Source organism: Labeo rohita, chromosome 15 (genome assembly GCF_022985175.1).
Source record: "Labeo rohita strain BAU-BD-2019 chromosome 15, IGBB_LRoh.1.0, whole genome shotgun sequence".
Taxonomy (NCBI): Eukaryota; Metazoa; Chordata; class Actinopteri; order Cypriniformes; family Cyprinidae; genus Labeo; species Labeo rohita.
This window is the reverse complement of record NC_066883.1, coordinates 16,074,567-16,096,863: the sequence shown is the minus strand read 5'-3', so window position 1 is coordinate 16,096,863 and position 22,297 is coordinate 16,074,567. Positions and strand designations below refer to the sequence as shown.

The 22,297-nt window shown below is 37.0% G+C and overlaps 1 protein-coding gene across 8 annotated transcripts in view; it reads right to left on the bottom strand.

Annotated features, from left to right (window-relative positions):
- Nucleotides 1–422: 422 nt before the first annotated feature.
- Nucleotides 423–22,297, bottom strand: part of usp2a (ubiquitin specific peptidase 2a) — a 34,260-nt gene continuing 12,385 nt past the window's right edge. For 5 of the 8 annotated variants that reach the window (XM_051128521.1, XM_051128519.1, XM_051128522.1 and 2 more), the window contains exons 4-14: nucleotides 11,106–11,156; nucleotides 9,233–9,356; nucleotides 9,012–9,123; nucleotides 8,636–8,746; nucleotides 8,488–8,552; nucleotides 7,513–7,616; nucleotides 7,338–7,418; nucleotides 7,170–7,248; nucleotides 6,857–6,964; nucleotides 4,302–4,422; nucleotides 423–1,505 (exon numbers count right to left, since the gene is read on the bottom strand). In XM_051128521.1, coding sequence (XP_050984478.1) covers nucleotides 1,430–1,505; nucleotides 4,302–4,422; nucleotides 6,857–6,964; nucleotides 7,170–7,248; nucleotides 7,338–7,418; nucleotides 7,513–7,616; nucleotides 8,488–8,552; nucleotides 8,636–8,746; nucleotides 9,012–9,123; nucleotides 9,233–9,356; nucleotides 11,106–11,156 — 1,032 coding nt within the window. In that variant the 3' untranslated portion in view covers nucleotides 423–1,429. Of the gene's footprint in view, nucleotides 1,506–4,301; nucleotides 4,423–6,856; nucleotides 6,965–7,169; nucleotides 7,249–7,337; nucleotides 7,419–7,512; nucleotides 7,617–8,487; nucleotides 8,553–8,635; nucleotides 8,747–9,011; nucleotides 9,124–9,232; nucleotides 9,357–11,105; nucleotides 11,157–16,298; nucleotides 16,790–22,297 lie in introns of those variants that run through there. The other 3 variants (XM_051128524.1, XM_051128525.1, XM_051128523.1) reach the window with 3 other exon arrangements.

The following is a 22,297-nucleotide window of genomic DNA, read 5'->3' as shown; positions in this document are numbered from 1 at the left end:
GCTTTTAAAGACACTCCGTTATTTTATGTACACATGCCAGCGAACTGTTGTATAAACGCAATATCACACTCGTAGATTTGAGATATGTTTCATATATATTAATCTTAGGTAATGGTGATTCCAGCATTTACCTGTACATAATTACAATCAAAAGTTGTATCTACTAGTGTTATTTAATGGACGTTGTTAGTTGATGCATTAAATATAGTTAACAAATGGACTTTATTAGCTTATTGTAAAGTGTTACCTATAAACACACACACACACTTAATCCAAGTTTTGGTAACAAGGTTATAAATATGGCAAATAAAATAGATTTCACATAATATTTAACAGCAAATAAACACTAAATTCTCAAGCCCTATTTTGTAATCTTTTCATTCATGTGACAGCTGACAAACCACAAACTCATGAGAGGATCGTAACAGTTCATTCTTCTAAAATTTATTCATACATATATATATATATTTTCACTTTGACTGCCATCGTGTGACTCGTATCACATCGTCTCCTGACCTGTAAGCATAAATAGATGCCGTTCTCTTACCTCTGTTAAATTAACTGACGACAGTAATGGGTCATTTTCAGCACCACTGTATATAGTACATTCTCTATATTGCATCATATATAAAAATATACAGATTTTCTTTTGCAAAACATTCTTTCCATGTTGTTCAATGGCATGAGATCAAGGATCCATATACTGTCAGCATCATCTCTCCTCCCGTCCTCTTATCCTTTCGACCACATTTCCATTCACAGCATTTCAAAGATCAGTAGCAGCCACACTGAATAAAAGTCACGCCACACGCCGTTCTCTCACCACCACGGACTTTCACAACAAACTCCCGTGAGAAGAAAGTGGAGGAGAGAACAAAGCATACACAGAAAAGATGACGGGTGGGGGTGAACGGGACGAAAGATGGTGCAAGAGGTGATGAAAACAACAAGGTGTACTGTAACAGTGCACTTCTGTAACTCCTCAACGGCCCGCTAGGGGGCGCCTCGAACCGCTTCATCTCCCAGGATATCTGGAAGGGCATACACTTAAAAAAAAAATCAAGAAAATCCAAAACTTAAATCAAAGTTTTTAATATTGAGGCGTTCTTGATCAAGAGGAAGGCGCATTGGGATGAGAGTTTGGTTGCAGTGCATAGAGAGAGACGTCTGAGTCGGAGCCACTTGGGTTATTGCCTGATGACGAGCTGCCCTGACACACACACACACACACACACGTACACACAGAGGCCCGAGAACCTCTTTAACACAGTGCTGGAGTGTGAGAGGGCATTGTGTGTGCTTCTCCCGGTGGCCAGCAGAGAGCGATGTTCATTCTGCATGATGGCCCAGAGGAAGCAGCATAGTGTGTAATGTGTCTTCAGCCCAAAGGCTTCGAGTCCTGCACTTTATCTCCGTCCACAGTTCGTCTTCAGAGTCCCGCCCGCTCGTAGAACAACACGTAGGCGTCACTACTGCGAACTTGGCTGGCGGACATTGGCGTGACTCTGGAAGTAGAAATCCACACTCGTTGTTTGTTGACAGTCAAATTTGTATTCAAAATCTGGTATTAAAAATCTCATTTATGACTGGAAATAAAGATGCATAACAAGAGGCAAAATGAATAAGAAAAACTCAAGAACCTGCATTCTAAGTGCAGATGGTCAGGTGTTTGTAAAGCTCAAGGTGCTCATTGGTAGGAGTGCGTGATATAACCAAAATCTTATATCATGATATATAGCGGACAGAATTGCGGAATCCAGTCTTAAAAACGTAATTTACAGTTTAACGCGGAATTTGTCTGTTTGGATGAATTCATCAAAAGTAGGTCATTACACTTAAATCAAATCGTGATATGGACTCAAATTTGTAAATATTAAGCCTCGGTGTTAATGAATGGCACAGACGTGCAGTTTTGTTTATGCGCGCATAACACTTGCGGTGATATGAGCGTCTGCCGTCTCACTGAATGAGGACATAAATACACAAACAACATCTCCAGAACTGATCTGAGAATCACTTCATGAGCATTTTAACATTTCATTTGTGTAAAACTATCGTCATATCATATACACACAGAAATTTGAAGGTATTCACGGCAACACGTCAAAATAAAAGTTAGATTTAACGAAGACGTTGCGGCAGAACTATGTTACTATTGTTTAGCAAAATGTACGTACATACCACACTACTACTAAAATGTTTAAAAACTTATTTTTAAGGAATAATCATATATTTCTTCAATGTTTTAACTGTGTTTAATTCAATGGTTTAATAGTAAATCCCCTTTATTTGCCAAAAAATTACATTTGTTTAATTTTCATTAATTAAAACAAATTAAATCAATGCTTTGTGCCTTCCTCTGATAACCAGAAAAATGCAAACAAAACAGAAACAGAAAAATACACATTTCATAAGAAGAAATTAAACTTGTTTTTATGCATTCAAATAATTACACATGCTAGGACAGAGAATTTGGTAACAATAAAACATAAGGTAGGCAAAAATAAAACATTTCATAGGGTCCCAAACGTAATTTTTGTTAAACTTTTAATAAACTGATTTTTAATAAATTGCTTTTTGATTAATACAATTTAATTTAACCTTTAAAAAGGAGTCCAGAAAAATGGGAAAAACAAAACAAAACGGAATCCAGGAAAATTACAACAGAAAAACGGAATTTGGAAAAAAATAAAAATAAAACGGAATTTGGGAAAAAATAAAACAAATTTCATAGGGCCCTAGATATGGTTATTTTGGCTTAAAACAAGGCCTTTATGAAATCCAAATTTTTTATACCATAGATTTTTCATAATTCTTGTAACCAGTGTCAACATCTCAAAAAAATAACACTAGCCTAAAAAAACAAAAACTCAAGCTCATTGAAGAGAACTAAACAGTCAGCAATTAAATAATAATAAGAAACTACAAGCAATAGGACAAAAAAACTACAGTAGAACAAATAAATAAGAAAAGCTACATACATTGTATAAAGTAATCAAATGTATAAAAACACTGCACATTCTTCACTGTGTAAATTAAACATGTATTTATTTTTATTAAAGTTACAAAGGAGAAGTGAGATTTTCTCACTTTTATTTAAAATAATATAGACAGCAGGAATATTAGACTGCTGTCACTTTAAGAGCCGCCCGTATCCAATATACTGTAACATGTTTTCATTCTCAGCTGTTTGCTTTTACTTAAGACCTAAATTACTGTTTATGAGGATACTTGCAAAGACAGGCATTTTAAGGGCATAAACACAAATGTGACCCTGGACCACAAAACCAGTCTTAAGTTGCTGGGGTTTATTTGTAGCAATAGCCAAAAATGTTCCATGAAGATATTTTGTAAAATTCCTACTGTAAATGTACTTAATTTCTGATTAGTCATATACATTGTTAAGAACATTATTTGAAGAACTTTAAAGGCAATTTTCTCAATATTTAGATTTTTTGCACCCTCAGATTCCTGATTTTTAAATAGTTGTATCTCAGCCAAATATTGTCCTAATTGTCCTAAAGCTTATTTATTCAGCTTTCATATGATGTATAAATCTCAATTTTGAAAAAATGACCCTTATGACTGGTTTTGTGATCATGGGTCACAAATGTGTTTATTTAATCGTTAATAGTCTCTTTTGCGGTTTATTGCGCTTCAACGGGTTAAAATAACTTGTTTTTATACTGCAATGCTTAAAAACACATGCAAACGCTAAATTTTTGTGACTATGTAGCACAACAATGTCATGTGAGCATATAACCGCGATCATATAACCGCAAATTATGTCTACCGGTATATCGCCCACCCCTACTCATTGTTGGATCATTCTCAAATGCTTGAAAACATTATCATCAAGTGAGGTTCATGCAGGTCAATACCAAGAAATTCCCATACTTTTCAGTTCATCTTAAATTGTGATGCTTTTAAATAACATTTGTAATAAATTAAATATCATATAGCATTGGAATTTCCTATTTTGGCCAATTATTATTCAGCCAATTTAGTAGAAAGCAGAATATATGCGTGAGAGATTAACAGTGTTGAAGACTGGAAGCATTTTTAAGGGAGCGTGAGTGGGAGGGAGGTGAAGGAGCAGGAGTGAGGGAGGAGGTGGAGGATGATGGGATACAGGAAATTCACAGCAGCTAGCAGGTGGAATGGAGCTCTGCTGGCATGCTAACCGTCAGAATCACTTCCCAGAAAGCTAATGTATGCTATATACCTTTGGGAAATCTACTGGAACTCTACTCAGTCATGCAAAAGGAAAGAAAGAGCAGGAGGGGAAGTAAAGCAATTACCTGGAGTCGTTATACGTGTACCATTCCCCGTTTTCAGGATTGCAACAGTACGCTGTGTAGTGGCCTCCCATAGTCGTGCCTGAGTGATTGGACACTGCATACAAGTTATATACTGCACTACCTGAAACAGAAAGAAGCATTGATAGTCAGACTGGAACTAAATGCAAGATACACTGTTTAATCAAAATACCAATAATACCCAGAAAAAAATGCATGAATGCGGTACTTTTAATTATAACCAGGGCTCAAATACATCATCACGTTTGTTTTACATTTAGTGTTTTATTACTTGTAGCTGGTCATTCAAAAAGACGAGGGAGATAAAATATGTACTTTTACGACATCAGCACCCATTACAATGTAAACAGCATGAAGTAAACATTTTCATAATTCATTACCAGCAGATAACTAAGCAATCACTCTGTATAATGTATGGTATTATATGACTGAATAGCCTGGAACAGCCTTCCTGATAACGTTCGGAGTTCGGACACACTCTCTCTGTTTAAATCTAGATTAAAGACACATGTCTTTAGCCAAGCATTCAAATAGTGCATCTCATAATCTTGTACTGCAGTTATATCTGAATCAAATGCATATTATTATTCTTAAGCTTGGGTTAAACAAATAATTTTTGCTTGGTTGGAACAGCAGCTACGCTAATTATGTCCCTATTTGTTCCTCTGTTTCTGTAACTAGGAATTACACAAGCTTCGGTCTGGATCCAAAACACCTAAAAAGAGATGATGCCAACCCCTCAGAGGACCTCAGATTATACCAACCCTGAAACAACATTGGTTTTGCTACAAGTTTGACTTTATTACTGTTAAGTGTTCATTCTCTGTTTGATTACGTCATTAACTGATTTTTGATTTATGTACGTCAACTTGACACCACTAGTAAGCTACTACTAAATATATTGTAGAAACTTGAATTGAACTATGAATTGAATTGAACTGTAAATTGCTCTGAAACTGCAAGCATGTAGAACGTGAAAAAGCACCACATTTTGACGTTCAATAATCATATGGAGCCACTTTTCCACAATTAGGGATGTGTGCTATCACATTTTTCACTACATGATTATCGTAGCCTCAGAAATTCACAGTAAGGATATATCGTGATATCTATAGAAGTCTTGAAAATTTAAAAAATAATAATAATAATGCTATCAGTTAGATTAATCTTTTTTCACACCACTGCAAACAGAAGGGACAATTACACTAAACAGAAAAGACTAAAATGCTAATCGTTTTTAGCTTAACACAGTGTCAAAGTAAAACAATTGAGAGAATAAATACAGATTTTTACCCCAAACTTGCAGTGTACTTGTAATGACACCACTAACTAACACTATAATAAATTTTCATGAATTTAAATACGACGATTATCATCAATACCGGTATATCGTGACATTCCTAATTAACTCGATAATGATATTTCATGATTTAAATATCACGATCATCGTCAATACCGGTATATCGCGATACCCCAGATTAACACAATAATAGTATTTCATGATTTAAATATGACAATTACCGTCATTACTGGTCTATTGCGACACCCCTAATTAACACGATAACGATATTTCATGATTTAAATATCACGATTACGTCAATACCTGTATATCGTGACACCCCCAAATACATGATAACGTAATTTCATTATTTAAATATGATGATTATTGTCATTACTGGTATATCGAGGCACCCCTAATCAACACAATAACGACATTTCATTATTTAAATATAACGATTATCGTCAATACTGATATATCATGACACCCCCAAATACATAACAACATTTCATTATTTAAATATCACGATATTATGTATATCACAACACCCTTAATTAACTCGATAACAATATTTCATGATTTAAATATCATGATTACGTCAATACCAGTATATTGCGACACCACTAATTAACTCGAAAATTATATTTTATGATTTAAATATGACGATTATCATCAATAGCACTATATCACAACATCCCTAATTAACACGATAACGATATTTAATGATTTAAATATGACGATTATCGTCAATACCAGTATATCGCGACACCACTAATTAACTCGATATATCGTGATACCCCAGATTAACACAATAATAGTATTTCATGATTTAAATATGACAATTACCGGTCAATTACTGGTCTATTGCGACACCCCATATATCGTGACACCCATAATTACTTCTCCCTCCCCGAATTTAAGATCCCCTAAAATTACATTTAAAACAGCCGCTGTACAGTAGCGAAATATATTTTTTTTCTGTATTGTGACATACTTGTTGACTGGATGAAGCCAGATCTGAATGTAAGAAAGGGGCAGGGTTTAAATGGACTAAGTCTGGCATACACCAGAGAGACATTTACTGGAAGATCCAGTTATGATATTATAAATAAAAATCTTAAGGTCAAACATTGTTTAAAAAAAAATAAAAAGGCATAGATGAATCATTCACAATAAGATCTGTAACATTTCATGGAGAGTGCAGCTGCACATTTACTCTAGGACTGAAATGGCAGATTCTTGGTCTGTTTTTACTCACTGCTTCTGTCAGAGGCGAACTCCCTGAGGTCCAGGTCTTTCATTGGGAAGTTGACAAAAGTGGACAGTTTGCTGGTTCTGACGCGGGCTTCTGAGAAGCGCTTCAGATCTGAACAAGTGAAGCAGTTAAGGAAAAGAGACTCGGCACACTGCTGACCTCAGAGAGACCTGTCACTATGTACTTCAACCTAACCCATCAGCAGATTCCTGCACACACAAACAGCGTCCCAGTCTTATCTGTGCTTACTGTCAACAAACGCACCGCTGCTCCCAGTGACATCACGAAGAGCTCAGACAGCATTAGAAAAGGATACGAAGAACTAGTATTTTAGGAAACTTCTGAACTGTGAATTTCTTCGTACATCGTCTCCTGGCTTTGCACCTGTAACATGTCTGGATGAAAAAAGAAAAGCAATTCGATGTTTTGCTACATATACATTTTCCACATTATTAACATCCTAGGAATTAATTAAACAAAGTACCGGCTTCTCGTCACCATCCAGCACGTCTTCTTTAGTAAACAGCCGCATGCAGTCCATTAGGCTCACCTCTCCATAGCCCTTCTAGGCAGAGGAACACCATTAACACCTACTCATTTCTCCAAAAGTCAAAAGTGTTATAAAGCCTGCATGCACATGCACATGTCTATAAACTGACCTTGGCGATAGGTAAGGATAGATCCCAGAAGGGATCGAACACAGTGGAACAATAGCCACATTCACTGCACGTCAAAGAGCTCTTCAGCTGCCCTACAAACAGATCTGAGGACAGACAGAGACACATGGCAGAATTATGCTTAGTAATGGAGCACAACAATAACCCAAAGCTCTTTGATCTGTGTACATTGAGGTGTACATTGTTAACTGAAACTATTAAAGGGATAGTTCACCCAAAAATGAAAATTCTGTCATTGATTACTCACTCTCATGTTGTTCCAAACCCACAAGACCTTCGTTCATCCTCAGAACAGAAATTAAGATATTTATGAAATCCAAGAACATTTGACCCTGCACAGACAGCAACGCAACTGAGAAGTTCAAGCCCCAGAAAGGTAGTAAGGACATAGTTAAAATAGTCCATGTGACATCAGTGGTCCAACCTTAATTTTATGAAGCTACGAGAATACTTTTTATGCACAAAGAAAACAAAAATAACGACTCCATTCAACAATTTCTTCTCTTCTTTGTCAGTCTGTGTTACACGGACTATTTTAACAATGTCCTTACTACCTTTCTGGGCCTTAAACGAGTCAGTTGCGTTGCTGTCTATGCAGGATCAGAAAGCTCACAGATTTTTTCAAAAGTATTTGTGTTTTGAAGATGAACAAAGGTCTTACATGTTTGGAATGACATTAGGGTGAGTAATTAATGACAGAATTTTCATTTCTGGGTGAACTATCCCTTTAAAAATCATTTTTGTTATTCTAAATAATGCTGAAATACAATAAAATATAAATATTGCATGAAAAAAAACATGAAATTTAGAAATACTTCCTTGGTTAACAAGATAAAACGACTAAAACGTTACTTAAAATAAAAACTAAATCTAAATGTTAAAAAATATTATATAAATTATATATAATACTATAGTTATATAAGTAACACTAATAACACTGGTGTAGTGCATACTTACCTACGATTTTGCTGTCTTCCCTCTCTAAGTACTTAGCCCACATCTTTTTCCCTTTTTCCTCATCACTAAAGAAAATTAACAATATATAAAAATCATGAAATCACACTCACAACCCATACTGAGGAAAAAAAAAGAGCAGCACGCTTACGGCAAGTGATCAAAGTCTTCCATGTTTCCCCGCGGCCGGATCGTGACCCTGTTCACTTCGTTGTGCAGGCCGTCTAGCAGGAAACGCAGAAACTCCTGAGCATCCTGTTGACTTGAGAGATAATATAAACATCTTAATACATAACACAACCACAGCCAGCTACTGATAATCAGTCAATTATATTCACATACTGACTGATAACCTGATAAATATTCAATTAAAATTTCACACTGTTTAATATTTTCAGAATTTGAAAAATTCAACGTACATGGTGTTTGTCTGTGTAAAACCTGCTGCTATGATACTAAGATGGCCACTTTGAACAGAATGTGTGCACTAGGTGTGTAGGATGAATTGTGTGTAGGATGAGACTTACTTGTAGCCCACAAATCTGGGGGCGTATCTCTGAATCTGTGTTTTGAACTCAGAGGGGCTGACGGCTTCACTGCTTGAAGAAGTCCACATTGTCTGGATAAGCTTGGCAAACTCTGAAGGCATGACAAAGAGAGGCTTTGAGTAAGGTTTGCGGTTTATCAGAGAGAAGCAGTGACCACTGTGAAAAACCTGTGAGAACTGTGTGGTGCCGAGCGCACTCACCTTCCATGAGAGCAGTGTTTGTGCGGCTGTTGTTGTTGAGGTCTCGGCGGTGGGAGTTGTGAAGACAGTAGTCTCGCAGGCTCTGTGTGTTGCTAAGACACTGGAGGATGGAGTTCATAAAACACTAGCGAGGGAAACAGAGAGACAAACGAGGAGAAATACTTCGATTTACAAAGGGCTGGTAATTGATTAAAAATGTTACAAATGAAATGTATTTATTTATTTTGATTGAAATGAGTGAATCACATGACATACTGATTATTTAATAAAAAATTAATCTTTATTTTTTAAGATCCCAAACTGAACACTAAATAGACAAAAAAAAGGCAATGACCATGATACAACCATTAACATGATTAAAATGTAATTTTTTGACCAAATGTATCAAATACATTTAATTCATGTTCATGTACTCACCCCCTTGTCATCCAAGATGTTCATGTCTTTCTTTCTTCAGTCATAAAGAAATTATGTTTTTTCATGAAAAAAAAAAATCTGGATTTTTCTCCATATAATGGAATTCTATGGTGCCCCGAGTTTGAACTTCAAACGATCCCAACTGTGGTTGTAAACGATCCCGGCCGAGGAAGAAGGGTCTTATACAGCGAAACGATCGGCTATTTTCAAAAAAAATACAATTTAAATACTTTTTAATCTCAAACGCTTGTCTTGCTCTGCCTCAACTCTGTGTATTCTGACTTAAGACAGTTAGGGTATGTCGAAAAACTCCAATCGTATTTTCTCCCTCAACTTCAAAAATCATTTTTAAAATCATCCTACATCGTTGCAGAAGTACTGACCCAGTCTTTGCAAAGTAAACATGCAAAGAAGATCAAACACCCTTAACAAAAAAGGTAAAACAGTGATATAGGATGATTTTGAAGTTGAGGGAGAACATGAGATGGGAGTTTTTGCGCCATACCCTAACGGTTATGAACCGGAAAAAAGAGCAAGACAAGACGAGCGTTTGACATCAGAAAGTATATAAATTGTATTATTTTCATGAAAATAACCCTTCTTCCTCGCCTGGGATCGATAACCATATTTGTGATCACTTAAAGCTGCATTTAAACTACATTTTGAAAGTTCAAACTCGGGCACCATACAAGTCCATTATATGGAGAAAAATCCTGAAATGTTTTCCTCAAAAAACAATTTCTTTACAGCTGAAGAAAGAAAGAAACGAACATCTTTCTTTTTTGTTCTAGAAGTGGACTTCAGTATTTATCTACAAATATGACAACGTGTACATGCTCACTAAGCAGAAATCCGAAAAGCAAAGGTAGCCACAAAACAAGTGACACATTGGTCTAGAGTTTCACAGCAGCAGACTTGACTGCACTGTGTAAGAGTTTATTTTTGGACTGTACACATACTGTTGCTTGGCAAAAGCAAGGTAAGTGAGTGCGAGAGCGAAGAGGGATCATGAAAATAATCTTGCCAAATGGAAATAGACAGAGGAATGTGAAAGCGATACGAAAACATTTCTGCTGCTTGCCGCTTAGGTGTGTTAACCAGATATTGTGAGATTTGACAGTTTTGATCTATTTTTAGCATGCTGGATGTGTTGTATGTGATCTGTATATATGTGTGAATGACGCCACTGTTCAACAGCGAAGACCTTTAACACTTCATTGGAGATATGTTGTATGATTTTTAATTGATTTGCCTGGTATGTGTGAACATGGGAATTACAGATATCACATTCTAGAGGTGAAGTGTCACAAGCAGCATCATCACATCTCCCACTGATGGAAAACAGGTAGTCCAGCTTTGGCACAAATTTGTGCCAAAAATGGACAAAAAAAACTACTGAATACAAGTACACACTTCACCTATAAGAGCAGCTAATCATCCCATTAAAAACACTTACTGTATTTCCCAGATTACGAAGCCCCACCAGGCCCTGGGCACTCTTAGAGTTCTGGAAAACAAAGAGGAGATGAAATGTTAGTAGGCTAAACATCAGTGACTAGTCAAACATTTCAAGTAAGCTGTCAAATGGACTGAAATGTTGTTCTCTTAAGGGAACCCCAGGTGTCAAGACTTGTATGGCTTAATATAACAAATGATGTATCTTACTAAAATATGTACACTGAAAAAATTGTTTTTATAAATATGTTGGACTATGGGGAGTGCTATTATTTCAGTGACGTCAAATGGACGTCAACTGGCGCTACTTGTTGCTATTTTTACCGCAACACAACTCAAAAATAAAATACTGATATGAGGACCACATACAATCACTGATATAAGCGTAGACTTAAACAAAATACCGTACCATTGATTTTTCCCCACAATCATTTTCTCACCCTGTTATCGTCCAAGATGATCATGCCTTTCTTTCTTCAGTCGTAAAGAAATTATGTTTTTTAAAGAAAAAATGTCAGGAATTATCTCCATATAGTGGACTTCAGTGATGCCTGTGAGTTTGAACGTCCAAAATGCAGTTAAAATGCCGCTTCAAAGGGCTCTAAATGATCCCAGCTGGGGAAGAAGGGTCTTATCTAGCAAAACGATCGTTTTCTAAAAAATAAAAAAAATAAAAATGTATATACTTTTTAACCTCAAATGCTTGTCTTGTCTAGCTCTGCCATGCGCATGCGTACTTCGTGCAATCCGGGTCAATACAGTTAGGGTAGGTCGAAAAACTCATCTCATTTTCTCCCTTTTTTTGTAAAGGGCATTTGACCTTCTTTGCGGTACTTCTGCAGCGATTTAGGATGATTTTAAAGTTGGAGGAGAAAATGAGATGTGAGTTTTTCGACATACCCTAACTGTCTTGAAACGGAATACACAGAGTTCACACAAAGCTAGATAAAATGAGCATTTGAGATTAAAGTAGATTAAAGATTGAAGTATATAAGTTTTTATTTATTTATTTATTTTTTTAGAAAATGACAAATCGTTTCACTAGATGAGACCCTTATTCCTCGGCTGGGATCTTTAAGAGCCCTTTGAAGCTGCATTTAAACTGCATTTTGGACTTTCAAACTCGCAAGCACCATAGAAGTCCACTATATGGAGATAATTCCTGAAATGTTTTCCTCAAAAAACATAATTTCTTTACGACTAAAGAAAGAAAGGCATAAACATCTTGGATGACAATGGAGTGAGTACCTGTGAGTATCTGTAAATTTTTGTTCTAGAAGTGAACTACTACGAAATCTCTGTGAGAAATTTTTTGCTTTTAGACAAAACTAAAATAAGCATTTCAAAATTCCGGCAAGCATCTTCAAGGCAGGTTTTTCAGTCGTTCCAGGAAAATCTAGATCTGTGTTTCTATATAATCTGCGTGTAGGTACAGGTGCTAAAGCGGACTGGCCAGTAATCTGACACTATGTTGTTTTCTGTCTTGCCAAAGCACGGGAGGGGAAACGTGATCCGCCCTGTGTTGGAACTCTGACGAACCTACCTGGTGCTGACCAGGATGTTCACACTGACCACATTTGTCCTGACTGCCTCAGTGGCACAGCAGTCAATATTTGTGGAACAAACAGTTCGTGGCAGTATATATCACACCAGAAAAGTTTAACAAACTCATTAAATGGGTATTATCTAAATCCATGCTTCCATGGAAAATGCTTGCTGAACACCCTTTTCACAGGAACAGGCTCTCCAGGCCAGTTTGTCATACTCTGCTGAGTAATATCAACGCTGCCAAAAATAGCATCCTTTCACATGGGATGTCCGCTCATTGGCTGATTTTTTATCGTCACGGCAACACTGATCTCGGCAGCCATCTCTGATGGCGATATCTTCTCACAGGCACCAAACAAAAATACTAAAACTGAGAAATAAACATTAACGTCAGATGAAGATCCTGCTTCTTGACATCCTGCTGCATGTCAGGAAAGCGTAGGTCTATTTTAGGTTGTTGTGATTCACTCCGAAGCAGACGTCCACTGCTGTGTGAAATGAGACGATGCTGTTGTTGTTGCCAAAGCAGCGTGTGGCTGTTTCTCAATATAGTGGTACATGTACCCAGCAGCTAATAACCTTCTCATAAGTTTGCATCATTTGGTCTCAGGGTGAAAAGCGCTTTCAGAAAACCTGGAGGAACGTGTTAAAGGGTTAAGAACACCTGCCCAAATGATATGAGAGACAGTTGAGCATTATGAAAGTCCCTGTTGAAATTACTCTAGCAAGGCTAAGCTGTAAACTCTGGGTGAAGAACCTCAATGCATGTATTTGTTTAATAACTTTGCAAGTTTTTGATACAGACTGATTTTATGTGTCAAATCCTCCACTTTTTCTCTGGTGACCGGAGAATGTGGAAGTGGGTCACCGTGTTCTGTTCAGCGTTCTCCCCATTACAGAGGTGAGGGAAGACTAATCCTGCTTTTATAACAGCTTGCTGCGAGAGGAAAATGTGGAGCAAATATCCAGATAAAACATCCAGACTGGCAGCCTTCAGTCATCATACACTGACCCACATTAACATTAGTTAAACAGCTCTGGTAGCTGGTTTAAACTGTGAGATGTAGCCGTCAGGTAATGTTTAGACTTTATACCATCTCTGTTTTATGTCAACTTTGTCTCCTACACTCCCAGACAAATAATTCCACACATGTCTTAGCTGTCTGCTGGTTGAGATATTCCTTGCAACTTTCTTCTGTTTAAAAAAAGACTTTTGTACTTTGACACAGACCTGAATTTCCCAGGAGTACTCAGGCTCCTCTGCCAATTTTTTGTTTCCTGCTATGGTACAGAGGACAGAATCATGACTTTAACAAGTGCATTTTGTCCCCTGTACCAATGTGTTAAACTAGCTAGTACACTTCGTTTGGACCGTCCTTTTCAACAAACTAAGATAAAGACACTGCTGGTACTCCCTGTCCTTCACAATTACATTATACTTGTCACACCTCCAGCTAAAAAAGGGGTGACCAGGGAAGTGACTCACAAAAAGCGCATGGAAAGAATCCTGTTTACCCACACTAAATATATGGTGCTCAATATATGGGTCGTTTAATATATAAGTGTCCCGATGAACATCAAAGCACATTCCGTGACGCTGAATCTAATCATGAGGCAGATAATGCAGGCTCAGTGGCAAAGCTGGTACACCCGGCCTAGTCCTGACCCCGGTGGCATGGGGCGGGACTGAGCATGCTGCCGGATGCAAGAGTGAGCTCTAATGGGATTTCTGCTCATTACGTAACAATGCACAGCCACTCTGAACTGCCTCATGCGTCATTCATCAGCTGCATGCAGGTTGCTGCTGATTTATGTTGCTTTACTTCAAAGAAAAAATGAAATGTGCTTTCTGTTAAACTTAAAAGGGTCATCGGATGCCCATTTTCAAGTTGATTTGATTCTTTAGGGTCTTAATGAAAAGTCTATAATATACTTTGGTTAAACATTCTTGATGGTTGTGTAAAACAACACCCTTTTTACCTTGTCAAAATGAGCTCTGCAAAAATGATCCCATTCTGAGGGGTTGTTTCTTTAAATGCAAATGAGCTCTGCTCGCCCTGCCCCTCTCTACTCTCTGTGGAGTGATGTGCTGCTCTGAGAGATTGTTTACTTTAGCCGCATTTAGCGTGTTTACCCGTGAAACTTGCGAACTAGCACATTATTAAAAAAGGTGTGCGGAGATTCATAAAAAAAACCCTTAAACTCACTTCTGCTGTAAGTCAAGCTGGATCATGAATGGTTTGCGTAAACATAGACGCATTTATGTAAATCAAGAGGTGCATTTCCTTCACAAACAAACGTAATCCACTGCATCTTCAGCGGCTCAGATGTCGGGAGTAAATGACGACCACTATGTTCATTATTACATCCAGAAACCTCAATCGCTCAATCAGAGATATTCTTGTCTAATTACATCCCTGCTTCGGCATTGAAACAATGCAGGTCGGACTGTTACAGCTGAGCTTATGTAAGACGGTCATGTCAATCAACTATCGTGGGAGCGGGTGTGACGCCACACTGACAGGCATCTGAGAAGAAATTATTTTTACAGATTAATTAAAAACCACTACATGGATTTTTATAATTATAGGGTAGATTTCTACATACACTGCCAACACACATTAATGTTCAAACAACATGTACAAGTGAAGTTTGCATCCGATGACCCCTTTAATGTAAGGTGCTCTCAAATTTTTATTATAGGATCAATAAGACTGATTCATAAGTTTATCCCAATGTGCCACACTGGCATAAACATACACCAGTCGGTGGCTAAAATAAGTAAATGCACTAAAACAGAAAATGCAAATGCGAGAAAGATTAATTTGCATTATATAAGCAGTGACCTGTCAGAATACTGATCCCTTACAAAGACTTAGAGAGAGCTTACTGATGGTGCTAAGTGCAATATTAATGACATCACAGCATGAACTACTTTTTAAGGCTCATTCAGTGGGCTTCAATAAGCCATTCATGCTTTAACATTTATCCCTTGAAATTAACTATCATCTATTTTATGTTACCAGTACTTATTTTTTTTATTGATAGTAATCCAATATTTTCACTAGTTAGACACTACTCCAGTAGTAATTCCAGGGGACAGCTGCACAGAAGGTTTAGACTAGTCTTAGTTAATTAGTTAGTCATCCATTAGTTAGTCATCAATTTTTTTTTCTAGTCAGACTGGTCATACATTTTAAAATTTGGTTACATGGAAACGTTAATTAGTCTAAGTTGACTCCAAAAAGTAAGACTGATTATCCCTTGGCTAACTAATAGTTGGTCAAACTAGTGCTACTGTTTGATATCCCATTAGTCTTAAGTAAGTATTCCACTGGTATTGGTAAGATGTGGTTTAGGTATAAACCGACTAGTGTCTATTCCGATCGTTACTGTTATCTTCTGTTTACGGTATACAAATACTAGTCAAACTGGAATAGACCAATATGCTGGTAAGAAGTGAATAATATATCAACTACAAAGCCGTATTCAGTGACTAAAAAAGCGACTTTGATTGTAATAATAAAATTGTTACTTGTATATAATAAACGAGTAGTAGTGAAAATAGTAAAATAAGAAAAGACTAAAGTATGTTTAAATGAATAAATGTTAATTGCCGTAATACGCCTATAAAGCATGTTCATACCTTGGCATGATTTATCAGAAGTCCAACGAATGTGGAGACCAGCATAGAGCCGGACATAGAGTTTTTCCTCCGCATGTCCTGTTTTAGAAGAGGGAACGCAGTCGCAGGTGGCTCCTCTGGTATTGTAACTGTATATGAATGTCGCATGATGGGCAGAGTCAATAAAAACCTTCTGTGGTGTATAAACACCAACTATGGATTTTTTGCATCAAATATTCCAAGGTCCTTCAGGTAAGCAACTTGATCAGGAAACGACCTCTACAGCGGTGCGAGGCAGCCCCGGGGACGAATAAACCATCGCTCGCTGACCGACTCACTATAATTAAAACACTTTTCACAAAACAAAAGACGAATAAAGTTGTTCGCTAATGCAAAGAACAATTCATTCACGTGTCGAAGCAGACAGAGTAGAGTTCTCAAAGAAAAGTGACGGAAGCGAGCTGAAGCTGTCAGGTTGCAAGCTGGAGGCAGTGCGCGGATCCATGTCTTTTCACTACTGCCAGTCCCGCCCACACGAGCCTAGTGCGCGGGCACTGATGCGCGCATCCGACGTCACTGAGGGCAGCGGGTTAAACACGCCACAATGACAGAGATTTACACTAATCGTGAAGCCGTCAATGACTTGTTACTCATTTTAAATGGACCACTTTCAAACAACCTCTAACAACTCTAAAACCGGCACACCCTAAATCAGTTTCAACTTTGCTTATATCATAAAGACACCTTAAAGTGTCAGCTGGGTTCTGAATTACCACCCCCACTCCCTTAATTAAACCTAAGAGGTCTTTAAAAAAGTGGATATTCTTTTCAGATAAACATATACACGTTTAATTAAGGTTTTAAAATGTTTTGTGACAAGTATACATTAAGCTCGCTCGCCAACAGACGCTCGTCCACATAGCGTTCGCCTGAGGAAGTAGGTTGCTCCAACACTTTACATCAGTATCATGACAAAATATAAACAGGCCTGTCATTATTTGTCAGTGTTTGTGATAGTAATGTTTATGATCTTTAATTATAGATTTAACTTAGATTGCAATACTCAAAAGGATAGTTCAACCAAAAATGAAAATTCTGTTATTAATTGCTCACCCTCATGTTGTTCCTAACACCCTAAGACCTTAAATCTGAGAGCTTTGTGACCCTGCATAGACAGCAAGACAAACTGACATGTTCAAGGCACAGAAAGGTAGTAAGAACATTGTTAAAATAGTCATGGTACTCTTTTGAATGCGTGGTGCATTCAAGTCTGACACGGAACAGAAAAACATATTTTTTAGAGTGTTTGTTTATCTGCAATAGGATGTTTTCTTATAAGATGTCAAATAGACGTCTATTAGATGTCTTTAAAATGTTTATGTCTTTAAAACTGACATCTTACAGACATCTGTCAGATGTTTGTACACAGCAGATGCTTTCCAGATCAAATGATCTTTAACAGACATCTTGTAGATGTATGTGTGCTATCTGGGTTCCTTTAAACTTCCGTACAACTTACCAACAAGGTACATGGATAAACACAAATAGCTGTGAATATATGAAGAGTTCAGATGCAAAACCAGCTAAAAGCCAACTCGGTCAAAAATGAGATAATGATACTGAGTGAATGCTCCTGACACATATTATACGTCCATCAAATACTTTTACTTGAAACTTGCTAAATTCCAGCCTCAGCCCAAACAGAAGTACCAGTACTTACACAGAAACCTAAAGTAGCCAGAAAGAAATGCTAATTTTACAGAAATAGGTCAGATGGATTTAGGGGCTTTTGCATCTGAACAAAATGTAAAAAGTTGTATGAAATATCTCCAACTTTATCCACATATATACAGTGCATTCATGACAAAGAGATATATACTATATAGCAAACTTAGCTACATGATAGTTTTTATCACTGCAAAAATGTAAACTACCCCAGATAGCACATACGTCTGCAAAATGTCTGTTAAAGATCTCTTGATCTGGAAAGCATCTGCTGTGTACAAACATCTGACAGACATCTGTAAGATGTCAGTTTTACATACATTCTAAATCATAAACTTCTTTAAGACATCTTATAGACATCTATTTGACATCTGATATAGACGTATTGCAGATGAGCAAACTACATAAAAAAACGTCTTTCAGATGTAAATGCAGATGTCAAATAGACGTCTCTCTGATGTATATAAATAATAATTTTCCACAAAGCTGCTTTGAAATAATGTGTACAAATACATTTGGCTTAACTTATAGCTACAGTTCTTTGAGATAAAAAAGAGCTTATAATCATATTGAAAACAGAACAACTGTTAACAATGGTAAAAGCAACAAAAAGTGGGACAATATGTCTAGTTTTTTGGGCTGAGCTCTATGTTCAACTAAGCTCAGCTGTTGTCCCCACTACAGCATTAGAGAGAAGCATTAAACTTTGCCTGTGAAAGTGGCAGAGAAATTAGAACAGGCTATGAAACACACTAAACCCCAAAAGAGAACAGCAGAGGCCATTATGCTCTTATGAGATGGTGGGTCAAATATCATCAGCCACAACCCAGTTCTGGATATACTGGAAACACCTAATGTAGCATGAAAGTTACCTATATGAGAACAAAGTCACTTTTGAAGGCCACTCTCTGCATGTATTCATCTTTACCATGAATACAATCAATCTGGTTCTTTCTTTCACTGAAGTTGATTTAATGGTAAAGAAAATCACAGAATGCTGAGCAATGCTAATCCATGTTTATATATAAACAGGAAGTTGGGTGACCTGTTATTGAAGTGGCATTTCAGAGAGGGAGACGGATCACTCTGACCCTTCCAGTCTTATGACTAAGTCTATGTACACAGTAAACAGCAAATGAAAACACTTCTCCGACATGCTACGGAACACAACAAGGGTGAAAAGGTAAAGGAAACAGGATGGATTAATGCGTTTCTTGAAAAGTGTAATTAGACACTTTGAATGAGTGCCAGAGATCCTTTCAGCTTTCAGCCAAATGACTTGTGCATCAGGGCACCACCATAGTTGAATTTGTAAAAAGCTCTTTAAAAAACAAAAAACAAAACAGATGACTTGTTATGAAATACTATGTAAACAGCAGCACAAATTTTGGATGTTCTAATAATAAATGAACATGTGATGACTGAGTGAAATTTAACGCTGCAAATCTCAGTTGCCAACATCCCCACATAACTTTAAACACAGGAAAACACCAGAGGGACACTTTGTACTCAGAAGAAGAATTCAGTCTTCACTGGGTTTCCTGGACCTCATGTGAAGAGAATAAGAAGTCCTGAGCTCTCTGCGGTCTCTGAGATACACTGCCAAGTGCCAAAAAGAGCCCAAAAAAGGAGTTGTATCCAATAGGTTTGAGCCTCATCAAAACAGAAGTTTTCAAGACACAATAAGCTTAAAAAAAGAGGGTGCTTAGGTTAATGTTGTGGCACAGCCTACATACTAACAGACCTGTTATATAAAAAATCTTGGCGCAATAAGTATGTAGTATAAAACGTGATGGGAATTGTTTACTCTCCTGGGCTGCGGAAGTGCAAAGTCTCCCTGTTTGAGACAGACTGGCATCATTAATAAAACCGCTGAATGGAAAGAGTCAGACTGTGGCAGGGAAACTGTGTTAATGCTGGCCCAGCAATGCAAAGACTCTCAGTAACTCTAACCTACCATCGGCTGGGAAACCGCAAAATAGTTTAATGGTAGTCGGAGACGTGCCCAATTGTATGTCTGTTGCAGCCTGCGTTCTTCCTTACACTGATTTGGTCAGCAAAAATACTTTGGATAAACTAGAATAAGGACAGAAATATTAGGCAAGTACGCAAAGACACTGCAAGTGAGAATCCCACACACCTAATGTGCGTTCTTGCATTACTGTTGTGGTAACAAACGTCAGTACTCATGGGGCCAGTGAAGTTACCTTCAAATGCACCTGTGCCACTGCTGGAGATGCTGGAGTAAATTATCTGTAAATTTTTGTTCTGGAAGTGAACTAATTCTTTAAATTCAAGATCTGAAAACTGAGCATAGAAAAAGTGAGTTTGCACTAACAACATAAATGCACTGCTTTCCTATATTCTGTAATTCTGCTCCATTACAACAGTAAAACCTCCAATCTGGCTGTCTTGAACCCTTTAGGGTAGCACTAAAAAATTACAGTGCATATCCTCTAATTCTTCCAGTCGTCCACAGAAGCCTGGTTTAGCACAGCATAAATGGCCTGGATATCTGGAGCATTAGTGTGATAATTAAAGGAGAAGTCCACAACAAAAATTGACAGATAATGTACTCACCCCTTGTCATCCAAGATGTTCATGTCTTTCTTTCTTCATCCATAAAGAAATGATGTTTTTTGAGGAAAACATTTCAGGATTTTTCTCCATATAATGGACTATGGTGCCCCGATTTTTCAAAATGCAGTTTAAATGCGGCTTCAAACGATCCCAGCTGAGGAAGGTCTTATCCAGCAAAACGATTGGTTATTTTCATAAAAAATAATACAATTTATATACTTTTTTAATGTCAAATGCTCGTCTTGTCTTGCTCTCCCTGAACTGTTTTTTTCCAGTTCATGACAGTTAGGGTATGTCGAAAAACTCCCATCTCATGTTCTCCCTCAACTTTAAAATCGCCCTTTATCGCTGTTTTACCTTTTTTGTTAAGGGTGTTTGAACTTCTTTGCATTTTCACTTTGCAAAGACTGGGTTGGTACTTCTGCAGTGATGTAGGATGATTTTGAAATGACTTTTGAAGTTGAGGGAGAAAATACGGGTTTTTTAACATACCCTAACTGTATAACGGCAGAATACACAGAGTTCAGGCAAAGCAAGACAAGACGAGCGCTTGAAATTAAAAAGTATTTAAATTGTATTTTTTTAATGAAAATAACCAATCGTTTCGCTAGATAAGACCCTTCTTCCTCGGCTGGGATCTACAACTGCATTTGGGATCGTTTGAAGCCGCATTTAAATTTGGAAGTTCAAAATCGAGGCACCATATCAGTCCATCATATGGAGAAAAATCCTAAAATGTTTAAGTCAAAAAACAATTTCTTTACGACTGAAGAAAAAAAGACATGAACATCTTGGATGACAAGGGGGTGAGTACTTTATCTGTAAACTGTTGTTCTGGAAGTGGACTTCTCCTTTAAATTGAGTTGACAAAGGCACTCAGACTTACACTCGCTGAGCTGATTAGTCTTCTGAAATTCTCAGGTGTAAACAAATGTAGTATAGACTCATCATTTTAAAGTCAGACAGATCTTACTGCTCAGTGCTGCTTATTTATCCTGGGCCCTCTTGTTGAGAAGTACCTTAATTAATAACATAAACAGCAATTCATTTAAAAGAATAGCCACAGACTGTTTTTTTTAACGCAGCAGAGCATAGCATAATGTAAGCAGACATGCCCATTTATCATTAGAAGCACTATGAATCCATCACAGCTTGACATGCACATTATACACATAATGTAATAATGTAGAATAATTTCAATAGCAAAACTCTATGTAGGATATGTTTATAATAACATACAAGCATACTAAATACCTCATAGAATACCCTGTAATGTATACTGATAGTTATATATAAAAAGTACTGATATAAAAGACCTCCTAAAATATATTATTTTGCCTACACTATATTATTTTGCACTTTGTATGCATTTTTGAGTAAAAATGTCAGAAATAAAGGACAGGTTATCACAGCTGATACTATGTTTTAGTTCAGTTGTCACAGTGGAAATGAAAAATATCTCCAGTTTGGCTGTGCTTATTTATGGGATAAAAGAAAAGAAAAGAAAAGAAAAGAAAAGAAAAGAAAAGAAAAGAAAAGAAAAGAAAAGAAAAGAAAAATTTCCCTGTATAATTTTTACTGTATACAAATATAATGATAATAATAATAAATTTATTCTTTATTTTCAAACGTTAAACCATTAAGCTTTTTTGTTGTTGGAAAACTGCAGGGAGCTGACAGTGCCGTGTTGCACTGTTTAAGTAATTAATTTGCAG